Here is a 15156-nt window from a genome sequence, read left to right on the forward strand (position 1 = left end):
AGTGACCCAAAATAACTTTTGAAACCACAGAGTGCCAGTCTGAGCCGTGCCACGCCAGTTTCATTGAAGTTGATGTTTAAATCAGATTAAGCCAAAATTGGCTTGATTTAAAAGAACTGCGTATATACAAACCAGTAAGAAGCTCAAATTAAGCTGGACAAAATATCTCACTAAGCTACACAACTTGTAATATAAATACTCATTATTTAGATGAAGCAACTCTGAAAGATGTTACTCATCTAATGAAAAACTTAGTATAAAATGTTTAAATACACAAGTTAAAAAAAATCCACTACAATAAAATGCAGCAAAATACAGACCAGTATGTTTCTGTGCCTGGATAGCTACGTTTCTGAGTACATTCTGAGGAGCAGAGACATAGAGGAATAAAGTCTGTCTTTCAAACAGACAAAATTAAAATAATGCCTGTTCTCCCCAAGAATAAATGTATTCTGACATTGTTAAATCATTTTTTCATTAGACTGGTATCTCCCAAATATCATTTGGTTGCAACACATATTCTGCTTGAGACTTACATTAGTCTTACCCAAAGCATCCACTATGAAAATCTCTTAACATACTTTCTTGAGACCTGAGAACATGTCATTCCTTTACAAAATAATGTCCTTCATTCAAGGGACATTTTCTGAAGGCCAAGAGTAGGGCAAAATTAAAAGCAGATATAATCAGAGATTTGTTGCAGAAGCCTGTACTATCCACAATGGTTTATTCTGAGACACAGAATATAAAACAGTTGCAGCATCTGAACCCATTTTCACAACTGCCACAGAATAGCAAGAATACCAAGTATCCTGATACCATTCTGGGGGTACCTTAGCACCCAGCGAAGTGCTCTAAGCCATTTGCTTTACCAAATTATAAAAAGAAACAGAAAATCCTACAAAATAACCATTCAGTTAAAAAAAAAAAAGACATTTGAAGACCCCACCCCTTCAATATAGTAAAATACAGTTTTATTTCTTTTCAGCTGTTCACAAGATACAGCAGCATTTCTTTAAATAAATATGGGGCTGGGGCTGAAAATGTTCCCATGAGATCCCTTAGTTCAGGGATATTTAATAAAAAAAAAAAGTGAACTCTATAGTTTTCCTATATACACGCATGTCTCTCTGGAAAGTTCATATATTTCATGCCTACACCTTCTATAACATATACTCTAGGTCATCTTTTACAGCTCTTTAACAATACTGTGTGCATCCAAGGACCACATGTTGGAATCCCTGGGTTTGTTGCCCCCTCTCTCTGCGTCACAATCAAGTAAATCTAGACATTTCCTGACAGATGTCATCCTGAATCACTTTAAAAACTGACCGATTCAGAAATGAAAGGGGTAAGGGAGTGGAAGCTCCTAGAAAGAGCTAATAAAATAATAAAAAAAAAGCATCAAAACTGCCCTTCATTACAGCCAGATCCCAGAATGGAGAAGTCATTCAAGGCTGGCACCCAAGCACCCTTAATAGCTATAAACTGCAAGCAAAAACATCTACTATTTTTAGTCCTGTCTGGGCTACGTATCAATTTCAGTTTGGTTTGGTTTGTTTTGCTCTATTTTACTCTGTTGTTTTTCTCTTGTTACTCTTGAAAGTCATTCCCAGTCCTTACTCTTATGACCCACATTAAAATTACCATATACTCTTTTAAGAGTACAAACATGAGTGAGGTAAGCCTACTGACATGCCTAAGATTAAACTTAATTCATTCAGTTTGGAAGTTACAGGCACAATCAATGCCTTCTGAACAGTCTCTTCCAAAAGGAACCATAAAATAAAAAGAGGGAACAAGCTGCATTATTTTCCATATGAAAAGTTTTATGAAACAGTTGAAAAGATCCCCTAAAGCTTATTGTATATAATGCATATGTGCAGGAAAACCCGACAATATAAAATTAATTTCCATGGTAGCCAGACTTCCAGCAATACTGCCTCAAAACCAGTAAGAACATGTTTTTATTCTTGAGCCTCATAAAATCCCATCACATCACGCAGACATGACTGAACAAAACACGCACAGTTAATAGTATTCAGTTCAACATTTTTTATGCCCTAGTGACTGTTAGTTCATCAGAAGCACTTTCCAACAGATTTCAGTTGCATTTTACACCGTTTTACTCCCGCCTCCCTCTGTCGCTGGCCTGTGTCTGGTTCAGACCAGGGCCTGCGCTGGGAGGAGGTCCAGGACCAGTCGTACTGCGCGAAACCAAGCCACCCTCTACCTCAGCGCTGTGGTTTAGCAGCTGAGGTAAGCTAACCACATACAACACTGCTGCCCATCAACTGCACGGAGGCTGTTCATGGCTCTAGAGAGCAGACACGCTGCAATTAAACACAAGTTTCAGGTAAGCTCCAGAAGCGACGAACCTCACAGTGACACAGCGCAGTCGTGACCGGGTGCCAAAAAGGACTGATAAACAGCACCAAAAACACGGCCTTCAACGCGGTGACGGCAAACAGGTGAACTTGGGAGCCACACAGACAGACGAAGGAGGCAGACACTGTTTGGTGAACAGGTAAGGCGTCCAACAGCAGGCTGTAACATTTCACTCAGGCAGGTATCTGCTCTAGATAATGGAGTCAAAAGAACTGCGAGCAATTTGCAGAATAAGGCCTTTGGCCCAATCGCTCCCATATGCTTCAGCAGGAGACAAATTATGGGCCAATCCAATAACTCACATAAATTGTTCACAAAAATACCAAATAAATTCCTGAGTAGAAGGTGTGTTCTTTTCTTCAATGAGTGCACAAAATTATCACTTCGGGCAGAGGGAGCAAGCACACATCTTACTACAGGAGACATTTCTGCTTCCCCTGTATGCATCATAAACGTCATGCTGATAGTTTCATTTTCCATAAAACAATTCACAAGGAACTGCTGTTCCTTGCTTAAAACCAAACGCTGCTAAAGTGCTTGTACAAGACAGTAAAACTGCAATTTAATTTTGTTTTTGCTGTTACTTAATCACTCAAGACACACTCTTACAGTTTACCTAATCGGCCTAAGTCTTGCCCAGAGCTGCAGATCTGATACTCTAATCAAGGCCTGGCAGAGTATTTCTCTTTCTCAGTACACCTATTTAGCTGCACTCATCCACCTAAACATACACCTCTTCCTGTACAGTCAGATTTTACTATCTGTCCGTAAAAAGTTAATGCCTTGCAGAGGTCTTCCCATTTTCCACATTTTAAAGACTTTTGAAGAAATCTGCCTGAGCTACACCCTTTCAAGTATTTATTAGTTTTTCTGAGTACATATTTTAGTATGAGATGCTGCTATACACTGGAACAAAAAATGCTTTGTTTTACATGTCAGAACCTACCAGCCACTTGTCTAATACAAAGCCTTCAAGATATTTACTGTTTTTGTTTGGTTTGTTTAATAAAATGAAGCACAGATACAACATATTTGCAGAATGACACCACTGCTCTATTGACTTGGCTTGTGCCCTTGGACTCAGCAAGCATGAAATTCCTCTGAGCAAGCTTTTCCCAACTCTTCTCTGTTTTCTCTTTATTCAGTTGTTATGGATTATTGGCAGCAGTTAAGAGAAACGAAAGACAATCAGTCACGGAGTTAAAAAGGACACTTCCTTTCAAAGAAGTCAGAAAGGGCAACAATTAGTTTTCCGGACTAAATGCAAGCTGTCCAAATATCTACATACAGTTTGAGCGAGTTATTTTTCTAGTGCTATGCGAAAAGTCATTGACTCACCATGACTTTAAGCACAGTTAAGTCACAGACGTTCAATACTGTCATCACTACAGATAAACATACTATGGACAAACATGCTGCATACTACATATGTAAACAGACTGACAGCCATTAGGGTCAGAAAAGACCTTCAGATAACTGAGTCTTGCCTCCAGTGTACCACACACAGGCCACCATGCCTCACCGAGCTCTCTTCTGCTGAACTCAACACCATGACAGAAGCAATTGTCCAAAAAGACATCTCATCTCAATGTGAAGACATGAAGAGATGGAAAGGATTCTCCATCTTCACTCCATCCCTGTATAGTCTTTTCCAAGTATTACTCATCCTCACTCCTTATAATTTGTGCTTTATTTCCCATTTTAATTTGTCTGGCTTCAGATCCCAACCTTTAGTTCTTGTAATAACCTTTTTACACTAGATTAAACAAGCCCAGAGCATTTTCTCCATATGAAAATGCAATTGTTGTAAACAAGCTCTTATTTGTTTTTAATTCTCCAAGGTTTTCAACAGACTGATTCTGGCAAATCTTTCTAGATTTACTGAAGGTATCACCACTTGCCTCTACACTGCCTCTCCAGAAACCTTTCAAGATAAATTGCCCACACCATGCTGCTTGCAACTAGAACCCATCTTGCTAGTTTAGGTTGCAAGTGGTGACTGGCATGAAGTAAAACACACAGATTTTGTACGTGAAGACACTTGCCCCCTTCTGTTGACAATCCTTTCTGTGATACCTACAGACACACTCCCTCACACCCCCATACTTTCCGCTCTCTGAGTGTGTTTTGCAATTCCCCTGGGCTGCCCCTCCAGTTTGTCAGCATTCCTTTAGAAACAATCCAACTAGGACTGCACCCACTGCCTAACACCCTCTCCCCAGCGCCACTTACCCAGACAAACCATGCCCGGTTCTTAAAAATGACTTGATCCTCATTTGTATATGCAAGGCATATGTAACAGCACCATGATAAGCTAGAAACTATACTATATTATTTCTAGCATACGGTTTCCTTTCCCAGTGTGTAACCTGTACCCCTCACTACAAGCTGAACTTTGCATTTCAATGTTTAGAAAAAATATCATCTGAATGGTCCAGCTGTGTCAGGTCATACATAAACTGTCCTACTTTCTCCATTATTTCCCATTCCACTAAGGTTTATGCCATCACAAGGTGTAGTAATACTGTTTTTAAGCAGTCTTTCAGTATATAACAGGTCTAAGACAAACACGTGTATTCAATAAAGATGTTTCATTGATCACTGCTGAGATCTGCCAGTCAGCAGATTTTCAAGCAGCACGTTACTGATGTTGCCTAGCACTGATTTTACTTGTCTTTTCGTTTTTAATATTTGTTAATGTTAAAAGATGCACAGAGTACAAACTGACATTGGACAGAACATGTACCTCTTCTACCATCCTCAATAGGAAAAAACATGAGATCCACATTATTTTACACAGTAACTTGCTGAATCATGATCAAACATGCTTATCACATCACTAAGCATGACGTAAATGGGCTAACTGTTGCTGCAACAGTAGGTGAATCTTGGTGTCTGGTTATTTGCTAAGCATGTCACTCTTAGAGCTGCTTTGCCATAATTCAGCTTCTAACTGTCTTCCTAAAACACTTTGAGGGTATTGCATAGAAGACATAAGATGCATATATATGTATAAGATATACCATGCTGGAATGGCAGCCCAGTGCTGTCCAGTGCTACACCAGTGCAGCCTGGCTGCTGCACTAGGGGCAGACCTGCACGCCGACCAGAGTTCTGGAGGACTGCAGGCACCCCGCCTCTGCTGGGACCGCAGAAAGCTAAGGGTCAAGAGGATTTTCAGGTAAACCTCTTATAGCTGGCTAAGCTGCAGTAAGTAGTCATTCTGCCTTTTCCCACAGAAGTGCTGAAGGACCCGTCTGTCTTCCCAGCCACACAGGAAGCCACTGGAGAAGGCAACTAGTGTAATGGTTAGCCTTTAACCACACGGCGAGACAGGGCCAGACAGAGGTGCACCTGCGAGCAGCTCAGAGCTTGCGGAGCCCCACATGAACAGCTCCTGCAGCAGCAGGGCAGAGGCAACACCTAGCAGTACACATGACGCCTATAGCAAACGTACAGGCACCAGCCACAGCACTTGTGAGACTACACGTAAGAAGGACAAAAGCAAGGCAGGCAGAGCCAGCAAATGCTAAATACTCCTACCTAGCAATGTGCCCAGTGGAATCAAGTGGAAATTACTAGCTCCACAAGTGCAGGAGCTCTCCTCCTCCTCAGGGTCACGACAGAGAGGAGCTGCTACACAGGAAAGGTAGAGGAGGGCAGCAAAGACACAGTAAAACAAGAATGCTTTAAATCAGACACACTCAGAGATAGCCCCCTCAGTATGTGCTTGTTGTAACAACATCCAGTTACAGGTTTTTGTAATTAAACAAACAAGTCAGATTGCTTCAATTAACTCAAGAATGGAATTTATGTCCTTGTTTCCACAGCAGACAAAGAAATTAAAAGTAAACTCTTACCTCTTTTTCTATTTTGAGCAGCTTCTTTACAGCCACCTCCTTGTCCTGAGAAATCCATCGGGCTCGATAGACACTCCCGAAACTCCCTCCACCGCAGTTCTCAAAAAACTGCAAGTCATCAAATCTAATTTGCACAAATGAAGCACTGGTAGACGACATCTCATAATGACAAAATATACCACAGCAAAATCTGTGAAGAGAAAAGCTGTAATTAACACACACTACAGATTTATGGACATTCTTACCTATGTTCAGACACCCCAAAACAAGAACCTGTTGCAACAAGCACACTGCAGTAAAATCCACTGAGCATAAGAGGAAAAAGTCTAGGAGTTCGCAGTCCAACAGGCTATGCAAATGTTTACATTATTTGCACAAGCTATTAGGAACAGCTGGGAGACAGAAAGGACTAAAAATACTCTGCAATTACGCGGAGGTCTCCCGAGCACCTTGGAAGGAGCTGTGCGAAACGCAAGCGCGTCACCACGCTCCCCAGCACCGAGCCCGCTGACGGACGGGAAATGTGCGTTCAAATCCCAGCTTGCATAGGAGCTCAGGCATGCGAAGCACGCGCTCTCGCCTGTTGTGATCGCTTTGCACGACACACAGCACCCCACGCCGGGCTGCCAGGCACACGGCGGCACACACGGGGCGCGCGCTGCCAGCCAGGTAGCAGCGCTCTTCACCAGGATGCAGAAAAACCTGGCCACAACAAAAGTCTTTTTCCGAATGAGTCAGTTCTGTTCGCATGTTACAACAAAGTGTAAGCACACAGTAATTTATCTGGGTTGCAATATGTGAAATTCTGCAGCCTGTGCCAAGACCAGCTTCGGCGGTTTTGAGAGACGATCCATCTTTGCTGCCAGGAGAACAGAACGTCCTTCTCAGAGATTTCAAAGTGATAAACCTCATGCCTGCAGCAAATTTCAAGCAATGCTATCACCTAAGTGAGTGAACAATGACTAATTTTAGGTTTCTTTTTTTTTAAATGGTATTAGATGGGAAAGCTTCGGCTTCTCCGGAGGAGCGCAGAGCAAGCAGGATCCCGCAGAACCTGCCACATGCTGTCTGCAGGACCTCAAGGCTTGTGGTAGAAACCTGCACTAGCTTAGACCAACGAGCTTTAATCCCCACCAAGAGTCACTATACAGGCAGCTAATGAAAGTAAGCTTATCAGCGTAAACCGAAACAGAGATAGGTCTGAGCAAAACAAACAAAGAGATACTGTTTTGCTGGTGAAAGTTACACCTCCAGTTATACTGATCTATCTACGGGGATCAAAATACAGCACGAATTCAGGAGCCTCCAGCCTGCAGGGCTTTCCGAGATAGTACGAGACACCATGTGCTGTCTGGGGCTTGGGAACTGCATCTGTGATATACCTAGCTCTGCCTGCTGCAAAAAAAAGCTGTCCCTTTTGTAACAGAAACAGACACACATTTCCTCTCCTGAATTTGTGCATAATTTGTTAAACTTTTTGAGATCTCATTTGACCAGAAATTTCTGTCACTGTTTGGTTGCAGCAATTCTCCAACTGAGAGATGAGGATACCAAAGTATTTTCCTGTATGTTGTATAAGACAGCATACAGCCTTTTCTGAGACTGCATGCTGTGTTGCAGGTCTCTTCACTACCCACAAGGGTAAAGGCAATAGCTGCCAGAGCTGCCCAGGCAGCTATTAACATGTTTAACGACAGCTTTAACATGTTTATAGAAGGCATCACGTTTTAGAGGGAGTTGGCTTCAAGCACACATCTCGCTGACAAACAGTCTGCAACGCTCTCCGGGAGGCAACACGAGTTTCTGTTCCCAGCTCTGCAAGCTAGCACGAGGGTTATCCCTGCAACAGGAAATAAAGTCTGTTCTTCCAGTATCCCATCAGCTCCTTCGCTAAGTGCCTGAACTCTTCTTTTGACCTTTTGTTCTTGTTTTAACCTTGTCAATGTTGTCATTTGATTTCCTTCCATCTCTTACGCACCTATGGAGGGTCGGAGTCATCCTTTGTACTGCCCAGCATATACCTTCTTTAAGGAAAGCTCAAGGGAAAGGAAACCAGTCACTTCTGCAAATCAGGAGCATAATGAAGGCTGTTCTAACTTTTGCTTCTTTGCCAATGCTGCTTAATTACCTGGTCCTCAGAAACAAAAGCCCATTTGTCATTTTTAATTCAGCAGTGCTTCAAAGGCAACGCTGTGTACATGCATCTCACGCATATGTGACACTTTGTAGGCAAATAAAACAGGTAAGCTTCACAATCCAGAGACTCATTTAAGCACGTGGATAATTATGCTCTGGTGAATAATCTCCTTACCGATGACAGAATTATTCAGAAGAGTAATGTCACTCACAGGCAAAAGTATACGCACCACGACTAGACCATGAGTTAAAGAGGAAAGCATGAACAGCTGATAACAGATGGTTGTGTTGGAGATGGCAGAAGGAACAGAAAACCAAGCGAAAAGAAAAATGCATCAAAGGAAACAAGTATTTCTGGCCTTTACTATCTGAATTCAATAGTTCTGAAAAGCTGTCAAATTATCTTAAATTACTCTTCACCCAAAAGAACCAAATTATGCATACAAACAAGTAAATTATTTAACTTTTGAAAGTTACACTAGCATGGAACTAGATGTTGTTCTAAGATTTCACTGAAAACAGACATCAACATTTACTAGTATTGGACAAAATCCACACCAGACACTTTTTAAATGCAAGCGAGTACCCTTCTGTGTGTCCTCCCTGCTGTTTAAAAATTTACCAATTCCCAAACATTTCTGCAGCTACAGTGCAGTGCCCAGCACACAAGCACTTGCAGAAGCTACTGTTCATTATTTAAACATCTTTTCAAGCGTATCTACAACAGTCAGCTGCACATGCATACAGTCACCAGCATACAGTAAGTAATATTATATAAAGAATGATTCATGGATTTGTGTTAGGTTCCCCCAGAAGTTTTTTTCCAGAGAAAGTGGAAGAGATTTACCCGGGATGCTAAATAAAGAGAGATCTGTAATTAATGACAGCCTAAGTTAGGTATACAGTTTTCTTCTTCTAAATGAAAGAATAAACCCGTTTAAATATTACTCCATTTTTCTTGATGCAACGTAGTTAATCCTCAATTAGACAGATCAATCCCTTTGTTATGTTTGAGAAAACAACTGTTTAGAGTAACAACTGCATGTGACAATTACACACACAGTTATTAACTTGTCACCGTGTTTTAAGAGATACTTAACGATCTGAGTTTACACCATTGGTTAAGAAAAATATCTGGTATTTCCTTAAAATACATATTCTTCTACTTTTATCCGAAACAAGTGCATCACTCCACCCACGTCGCCCATTTTCAGGCCGCAGGCTTTCCAAGCCTGGAGAGCAGCCCCTGCTTGGGGCCGCGGCAAGGCAGCAAGCAGCTCCTGCTGAGCGGGCACGCAGCGGGAGGAAGGCTTGGGATCAGCGCTGCCCTTCCTCAGGGACACAGCTTGGGCTCCCCAACTACTGTGGTCATTTAGCAGTAGGGAACACCACGTCAACTGACTGTTGCTCACTGTCTATACAATGGAAGTGTCACAGTTCAGAAACTGAATGACAAGTATTCGAAGAAATCATCTGATTGTTGGTTATTGCAATTATTCCTGCGGGATCTTTGGGGGGAAAAATGAACTTGTGCCTCTTCAGGTTTATTTCTAACAAGTAACATGAGCTTGTAATCATGCAAAAACATCGCCACCTTCTCTTGTGTGGATTTTTTTCCTCCTAGTAACTTATTTGAGCAGGATGTTAAAGCTGGTCATTTCACACCACAAAGAAACTGATCTAAGCTGCCTCTGGCTGTATTTAGTATACGGGGTACTAACAGGGCGCTATTACCCAGAGTCACTTTCCAGCAAGGTATTAAGCCACACTCAGTTCAATACAGTAATATAAATGCTGAGTGTGTGAAACCGTCCTACAACGAGCCATTACCGAACTTTTGCAATTAAAGCATTTTTGGGGAGCAACTGGCACAACCACGCTGCCCTGCATCTTCATGTACAGAAACGGGAAGCAGTTAGCAGTACCCCAGTGCCCCGAAAAAGTGCCGCGCAGCAGGGAAACTGCCACTTAGCAGCACTCTGCTTTATTCCAGCACAAACCAGAAGGCCCCGCTGCTTGTCACTCAGCTACTGCTCCCCGAGCACAGGTGGCTTCCCCTGATGGGCCTGCACGTTAGAGACAGGAGGAAGGGAAGAATTCAGCATGAGCTGCACCATAACTGCAGCTCAGTGCATGCCTGTCAACTTTAAATTGCATCCCACACCTTGCATGTGCACCTGATGCTTTTAAAATATCTGAACACTCAAAAAATAATAGTTAAAAAAAAAACAACTTTACTATTTATTCAAGGAAATACCTTTGTAATTCGCTCCCCCCACTTCACTGTGTGACTCCATGAAGCCAGATTCGGTGCTTCTTTCGGGAAGGCATCCTGCCAACATATTGCCAATAAAGTAGTAGCACACTACACTTGTGCTATCTTAAAATACACAGCAGAATGTGCCAAGTTTCCTTATTTGGCAAAACAGTCCTTTTGCTTCCAGGATCTTTGACCATCCATTTTTAGATCCTAATCATCCTTTGTATCCAACATGGCCTACAGTCCTTGAAGACACCAACCTGGATTTTTGCAGCAGCACACTTATTTAGACTTCAAAAACAAAACAAACAAAAAAGAACACCACACACACACACTAAAAAAAAAACAAGCCAAAGTATGGTTAACCATTGTCTTTTCTAACAAGAACACTGACACGGAGTTGTAGTAATATCGAGCTGCAAGAGGTATTGCAGAAAGAGAAGTTTTTATAAATAAAAGACCCTTTAATCATACTATGAACAGCTAAGGGGTAAGATGCAAACAAATCCCATGCACATCCCCAAACTCAATATATCCTAGTCTTCCAATAGGTTAAAATAAAACCAACAACCCCTCGATTTCCTAAACTTTCTTGATCCGATTTAGCAGCGGCAATGCAGATGCTGGGACTCGGGGCAGCGTTCTGCCTACCTCGGCTACACGAGCAACAACACTCGAGCCTGTCCTGTCCTTTGTCAGAGCATAAGAACTTTGTGCAACTTCCATTAATAGGATTTCTAATTTTATCTGAATTTATATAGACATCAGTGCTACAGAAAAAGACCTCAACTCAGCCTAAATAATTTGAGTACTTCAGGAAACAAACTATTCTATTTTCAACCAGAGCTGCACCAACGGCAGAGGCCGAAGGGTCCAAACGCCTCTCTTTAAATAGAAAAGATTTTATCTCAGGGCAACGCCGCAGCGCTCGCTTCATTTACAGCGCGCCTCACCAGCGGTGCCTGCCGGGAGGAACCTGCACGAGGTGTGGCAGCGGTGGCACCGCAGTTACACCTGTGTGCGGGCCCAAGGGACAGCAAAGCCCCACTTGGGCACCGCCATGCGTGGCCATGGGACCCTGGCCTTTGTCGTGGCAGCGCCTGCACGCCCTCTCGCCTGGGCCAGCGCCGCGCTCCTGGGCTGCCATTACCTATGCAGCGCGCCGCACTGGCAGGGAGAAGAGGCGAGCTTCTGTGGACTTACAATTTGAGAACAAAGTCCTGGAAACACCTAACTGCGTGCCTCCAACGGACAGCTCTGACGTCCTCAGAGCTACCCCTGTGCTTTCAGCCACCCCTGCTCCCGGCACTCGAAGAAGCGGCGGCCCGGGGCCCTCCGACGGCTCCGCCACCGGCTGGAGGGGCGGCGGGCGGCTCGCCGCGCACACGAAGCGTCCGGCGGAAAGGGACAAACCTGGGCAGGGTTAGCAAAAGCGTGGGAAAAAGAGAGAAGAAAGGAAGAAGAAAGGAAGAAGAGCCTGCCGGCGCACTTTACAAGTGAAGAGGGGAAAAGGAGGGCGGGGGGAGCCCCGCACGTCGAAGCCCAGCCCGGGGGACCCCATGCCGAGGACCGCGCCGCAACAACGCCAACGGGCCCCGGCCCCGCGCCTCCCCAGCGCCGACCCGTCCCGACAGCGCCGACCCGTCCCGACAGCGCCGACATGTCCCGACACGCCGTGCCGTGCAGCCTCACCCCCGGCGGTTTTCGCGCTCGGCCACGGCCGCCGAGAGGCAAAGCGCGGCCCCGCCGCCCCCTGTCCCGTCCCGTGCCGTGCCGTCCCCCCTCACCTTCCCCGAGGGACTCCGGGCTGGCGGGACCCGAGCGGCGCCGACCCCGAAGCCGCGGCCCGCGCGCCGCAGAGGGAGGGAGGGCGGCAGGCAGGGCGGCTGGGAGGGGAGGCTGCAACCGGCGCGACCGCGGCTCCCGCCCCGTCCCCCGCGCTTCCGGTTCGTGCCGGGGAGCCGCCGCCACCGCCCCCGCGCCGCCCGGCCCCGGCACCACCCGCCCGGGGGGCCGCGGGGCGTGAGGGGACGCGGTGGTGGCGGTGGTGGCGGTGGTGGGCCCGCAGACCCTGCCCCTGCCCCTGCCCCGCTCGCAGCTGCTCTGGGGAGAGCCGCGGTACCGGTGGGCTCGTAACGGGTCACGGAGGGCCGCGACGGGCAGGTGCAGCCCCGTCCCGGGGCCCGGCTGCCCTCGGATGGCCGCTTCGGGTCAGCCGGGAGGCGGGGAGGCGGACTCCGTCCCCAGCGCAGCCCCTACCCGAGAGTTTCGGTGGCAGCGAGGTGCTGTGCCCTCACGGCAGGCTTTTGGCAAATTGGGAATGGGTTGTCAAGTTTGAAGGAAGTGACTCAAAGGACTCGGGGGCAAGCAGAATTTTTCTCCTGAAGCAGACACGTCCCGTGGACGTGACGGCACGTTTTTTGTGTCGGTGTCGTGCAGGCTTCGGTGCGTGGCCCATCGCTGCCCTGCCACGCTCCCCGGCTCGGCCAGCACTGCCTGCACGGCAGTTTCACATTCGCTGGCGTCTCAACCCCTCGTTACCCCTCACATCATGCTGCTGCTACGTGGATGTGTAGGTGCGCCACATAAAAATCAGCTGCGTAGCGCAATGACTCGCCAGGAGGTGCGCAGCATCATGTACATGGTTGTACATCGCTGCAATGTATGGTATCGGGATGAATCACAGAGATGCTCTTTACCAGTGAATCAAATCCAATGATCTCACAAACATCAGAGGCTTTTACCCAAGGCATGCTATTTTGGCAAGGGTGTTAAGGGTGTTAAGGGTGTTAAAATGGTGGAGCGCAAGTGCACATTTCTGGGCACAAAATAAGACGTTATTTAAGTGTTCCACAATAGTTAACCAGAGTTCACCAAGACACTAAGCAGTCAGTGCAGAAAGTACACAAAGAGAAAGCCCAACAGCGTGTGTTGGCGGCCTCCCCTCTGCTCTCCTGGCAGGAGGAGAAGTGATGGAGGGTGGCAAGCTCTGCCCCAGCCGGTACCGCGCTGTGGTGCACCTTCTGTCTGACCTTAGAGTTCACACTTTGTGAGGGTCAGCTGGTGAGCCTGGAGAAGTCTCCAGCCACAATCAGTGCAAGGTACCACAGCATGAAAGCATGAATACCAAATGCGAATCACATGAAACTCACGCTCTGGAGGAGGAGAGGTGCTGCGTAGTCTCCTAAACGCTGTGACTAACATGTTTATCCTTCCTGTCTGAGGCAATTGCCAATTAGTCAAATGACTTTAAAATCCATTTAAATGTTAAATCACTCAATTCATAGGCATTTGCTGAGGACAGCAGTGTGCTAGCGTTCAGAGGCCTCTTGCCTGGGGCGTGTTGTCCACATGGCTGTGTGTGCGCTGCATCAGGATGTATCATGGCCGACTTTAGGCCCTGGCTGTAGAAAGAAATAGATTATTCTGGTAGCGCGTAAGATAAAACATAAATTGCGGGGGTGGTTAATATTTCCTGCTCCAAGAGCAGGAGTGCAGAGTCTGCGCCAAGAGCTGCTAACGTATCACTGATCAAAATATTTAATTGCACTTGCTCTATCAGAGGACAAGGGAGCAAATGAGCAGGAGCCTGTACATACACTGCACTGCACGAGTATTGGCAAACCCAAGTGGTGAACTATCATAAAACTTGTATTTTAGTTACCATAACAAGGTTTTGAGTATTCATTTTGGGGTTTGTAGTCCTTCTGCTCTCTGGTTAATGAGTCTTCAGATGCTTTCAAACTTTTTTCCAGTATCATGAGAGCTAAAGAATTAGGTAGAAAAGAAATCAGAGTCATCGCAGTTTCTAATGTTGAAACACTGAAATTAAAGTGAGCCAGCATGTGGCGGTACTGCTATTTTCCCCCTGTTGTGTAGAAAATTCAAAGTCTGGATTAGCTTTGGAGAACTTCATCCTAACCTCAGGCTTCTTCAACATATGTAGAATAGGCAGAAAAAGAAAATACTTAAAAGCTAACTAATGTTATTGTAAAGCCACAACAACTGGGGCAGGAGAGGGGCAGCTCTAGCAACTCTTAACTGAATTTTAGAGTTGGAAGAACTCCTAAGAATTGTCTCTTTACATCTCATTGCCACACTGGGCATGCAGTGACGTCTCTCTGCCTTTCAGCATGGAAAATACAGTTTCATGCATACATCCAGGTGGCTTAAATCACGCCGGCTGCCAAAAGCAGCCGTCACACCCCTCCGCTGCCTGGCCAGTCCTGCTCCTGCTGGCACTGCGGTGCCCCTAGCCTTGTGCCAGCAGGGTTTTTGCACGGCCATGTGGTGAAGTGGGCTGCGGAGATCTCGGGGAAAAGAAATTGCTTTCCCCAGCTCAGTGTCTGAATTCGGGTCATCGGGCAATTGCACAAGGACTCATGGCAGTGCACAGGGGGAGAGCAGCTGACAGGGGAGGGAGCGCGGAAGTGCTTTTTTAGCAGTTGCGGAGGTTTATGCCAGCTTAAACTGTACGTGAAACTTGAGACAGATAATTTGGAGGTGGACACC

The 15156-nt window shown here is 45.7% G+C and overlaps 1 protein-coding gene across 4 annotated transcripts in view; it reads right to left on the reverse strand.

Moving 5' to 3' along the window:
- MAP3K20 (mitogen-activated protein kinase kinase kinase 20) overlaps positions 1 to 12961 on the reverse strand; it is a 90964-nt gene extending 78003 nt beyond the window's left edge. Inside the window, exons 1-2 of one of the 4 annotated variants that reach the window (XM_035567837.2) lie at positions 12432 to 12594; positions 6249 to 6438 (exon numbers count right to left, since the gene is read on the reverse strand). In XM_035567837.2, the coding sequence (XP_035423730.1) occupies positions 6249 to 6407 (159 nt within the window). In that variant the 5' untranslated portion in view covers positions 6408 to 6438; positions 12432 to 12594. Of the gene's footprint in view, positions 1 to 6248; positions 6439 to 6697; positions 6760 to 12431; positions 12597 to 12903 lie in introns of those variants that run through there. The other 3 variants (XM_035567892.2, XM_035567852.2, XM_035567861.2) reach the window with 3 other exon arrangements.
- Positions 12962 to 15156: the final 2195 nt, after the last annotated feature.

Source organism: Cygnus atratus, chromosome 6 (assembly GCF_013377495.2).
Source record: "Cygnus atratus isolate AKBS03 ecotype Queensland, Australia chromosome 6, CAtr_DNAZoo_HiC_assembly, whole genome shotgun sequence".
Classification (NCBI taxonomy): Eukaryota; Metazoa; Chordata; class Aves; order Anseriformes; family Anatidae; genus Cygnus; species Cygnus atratus.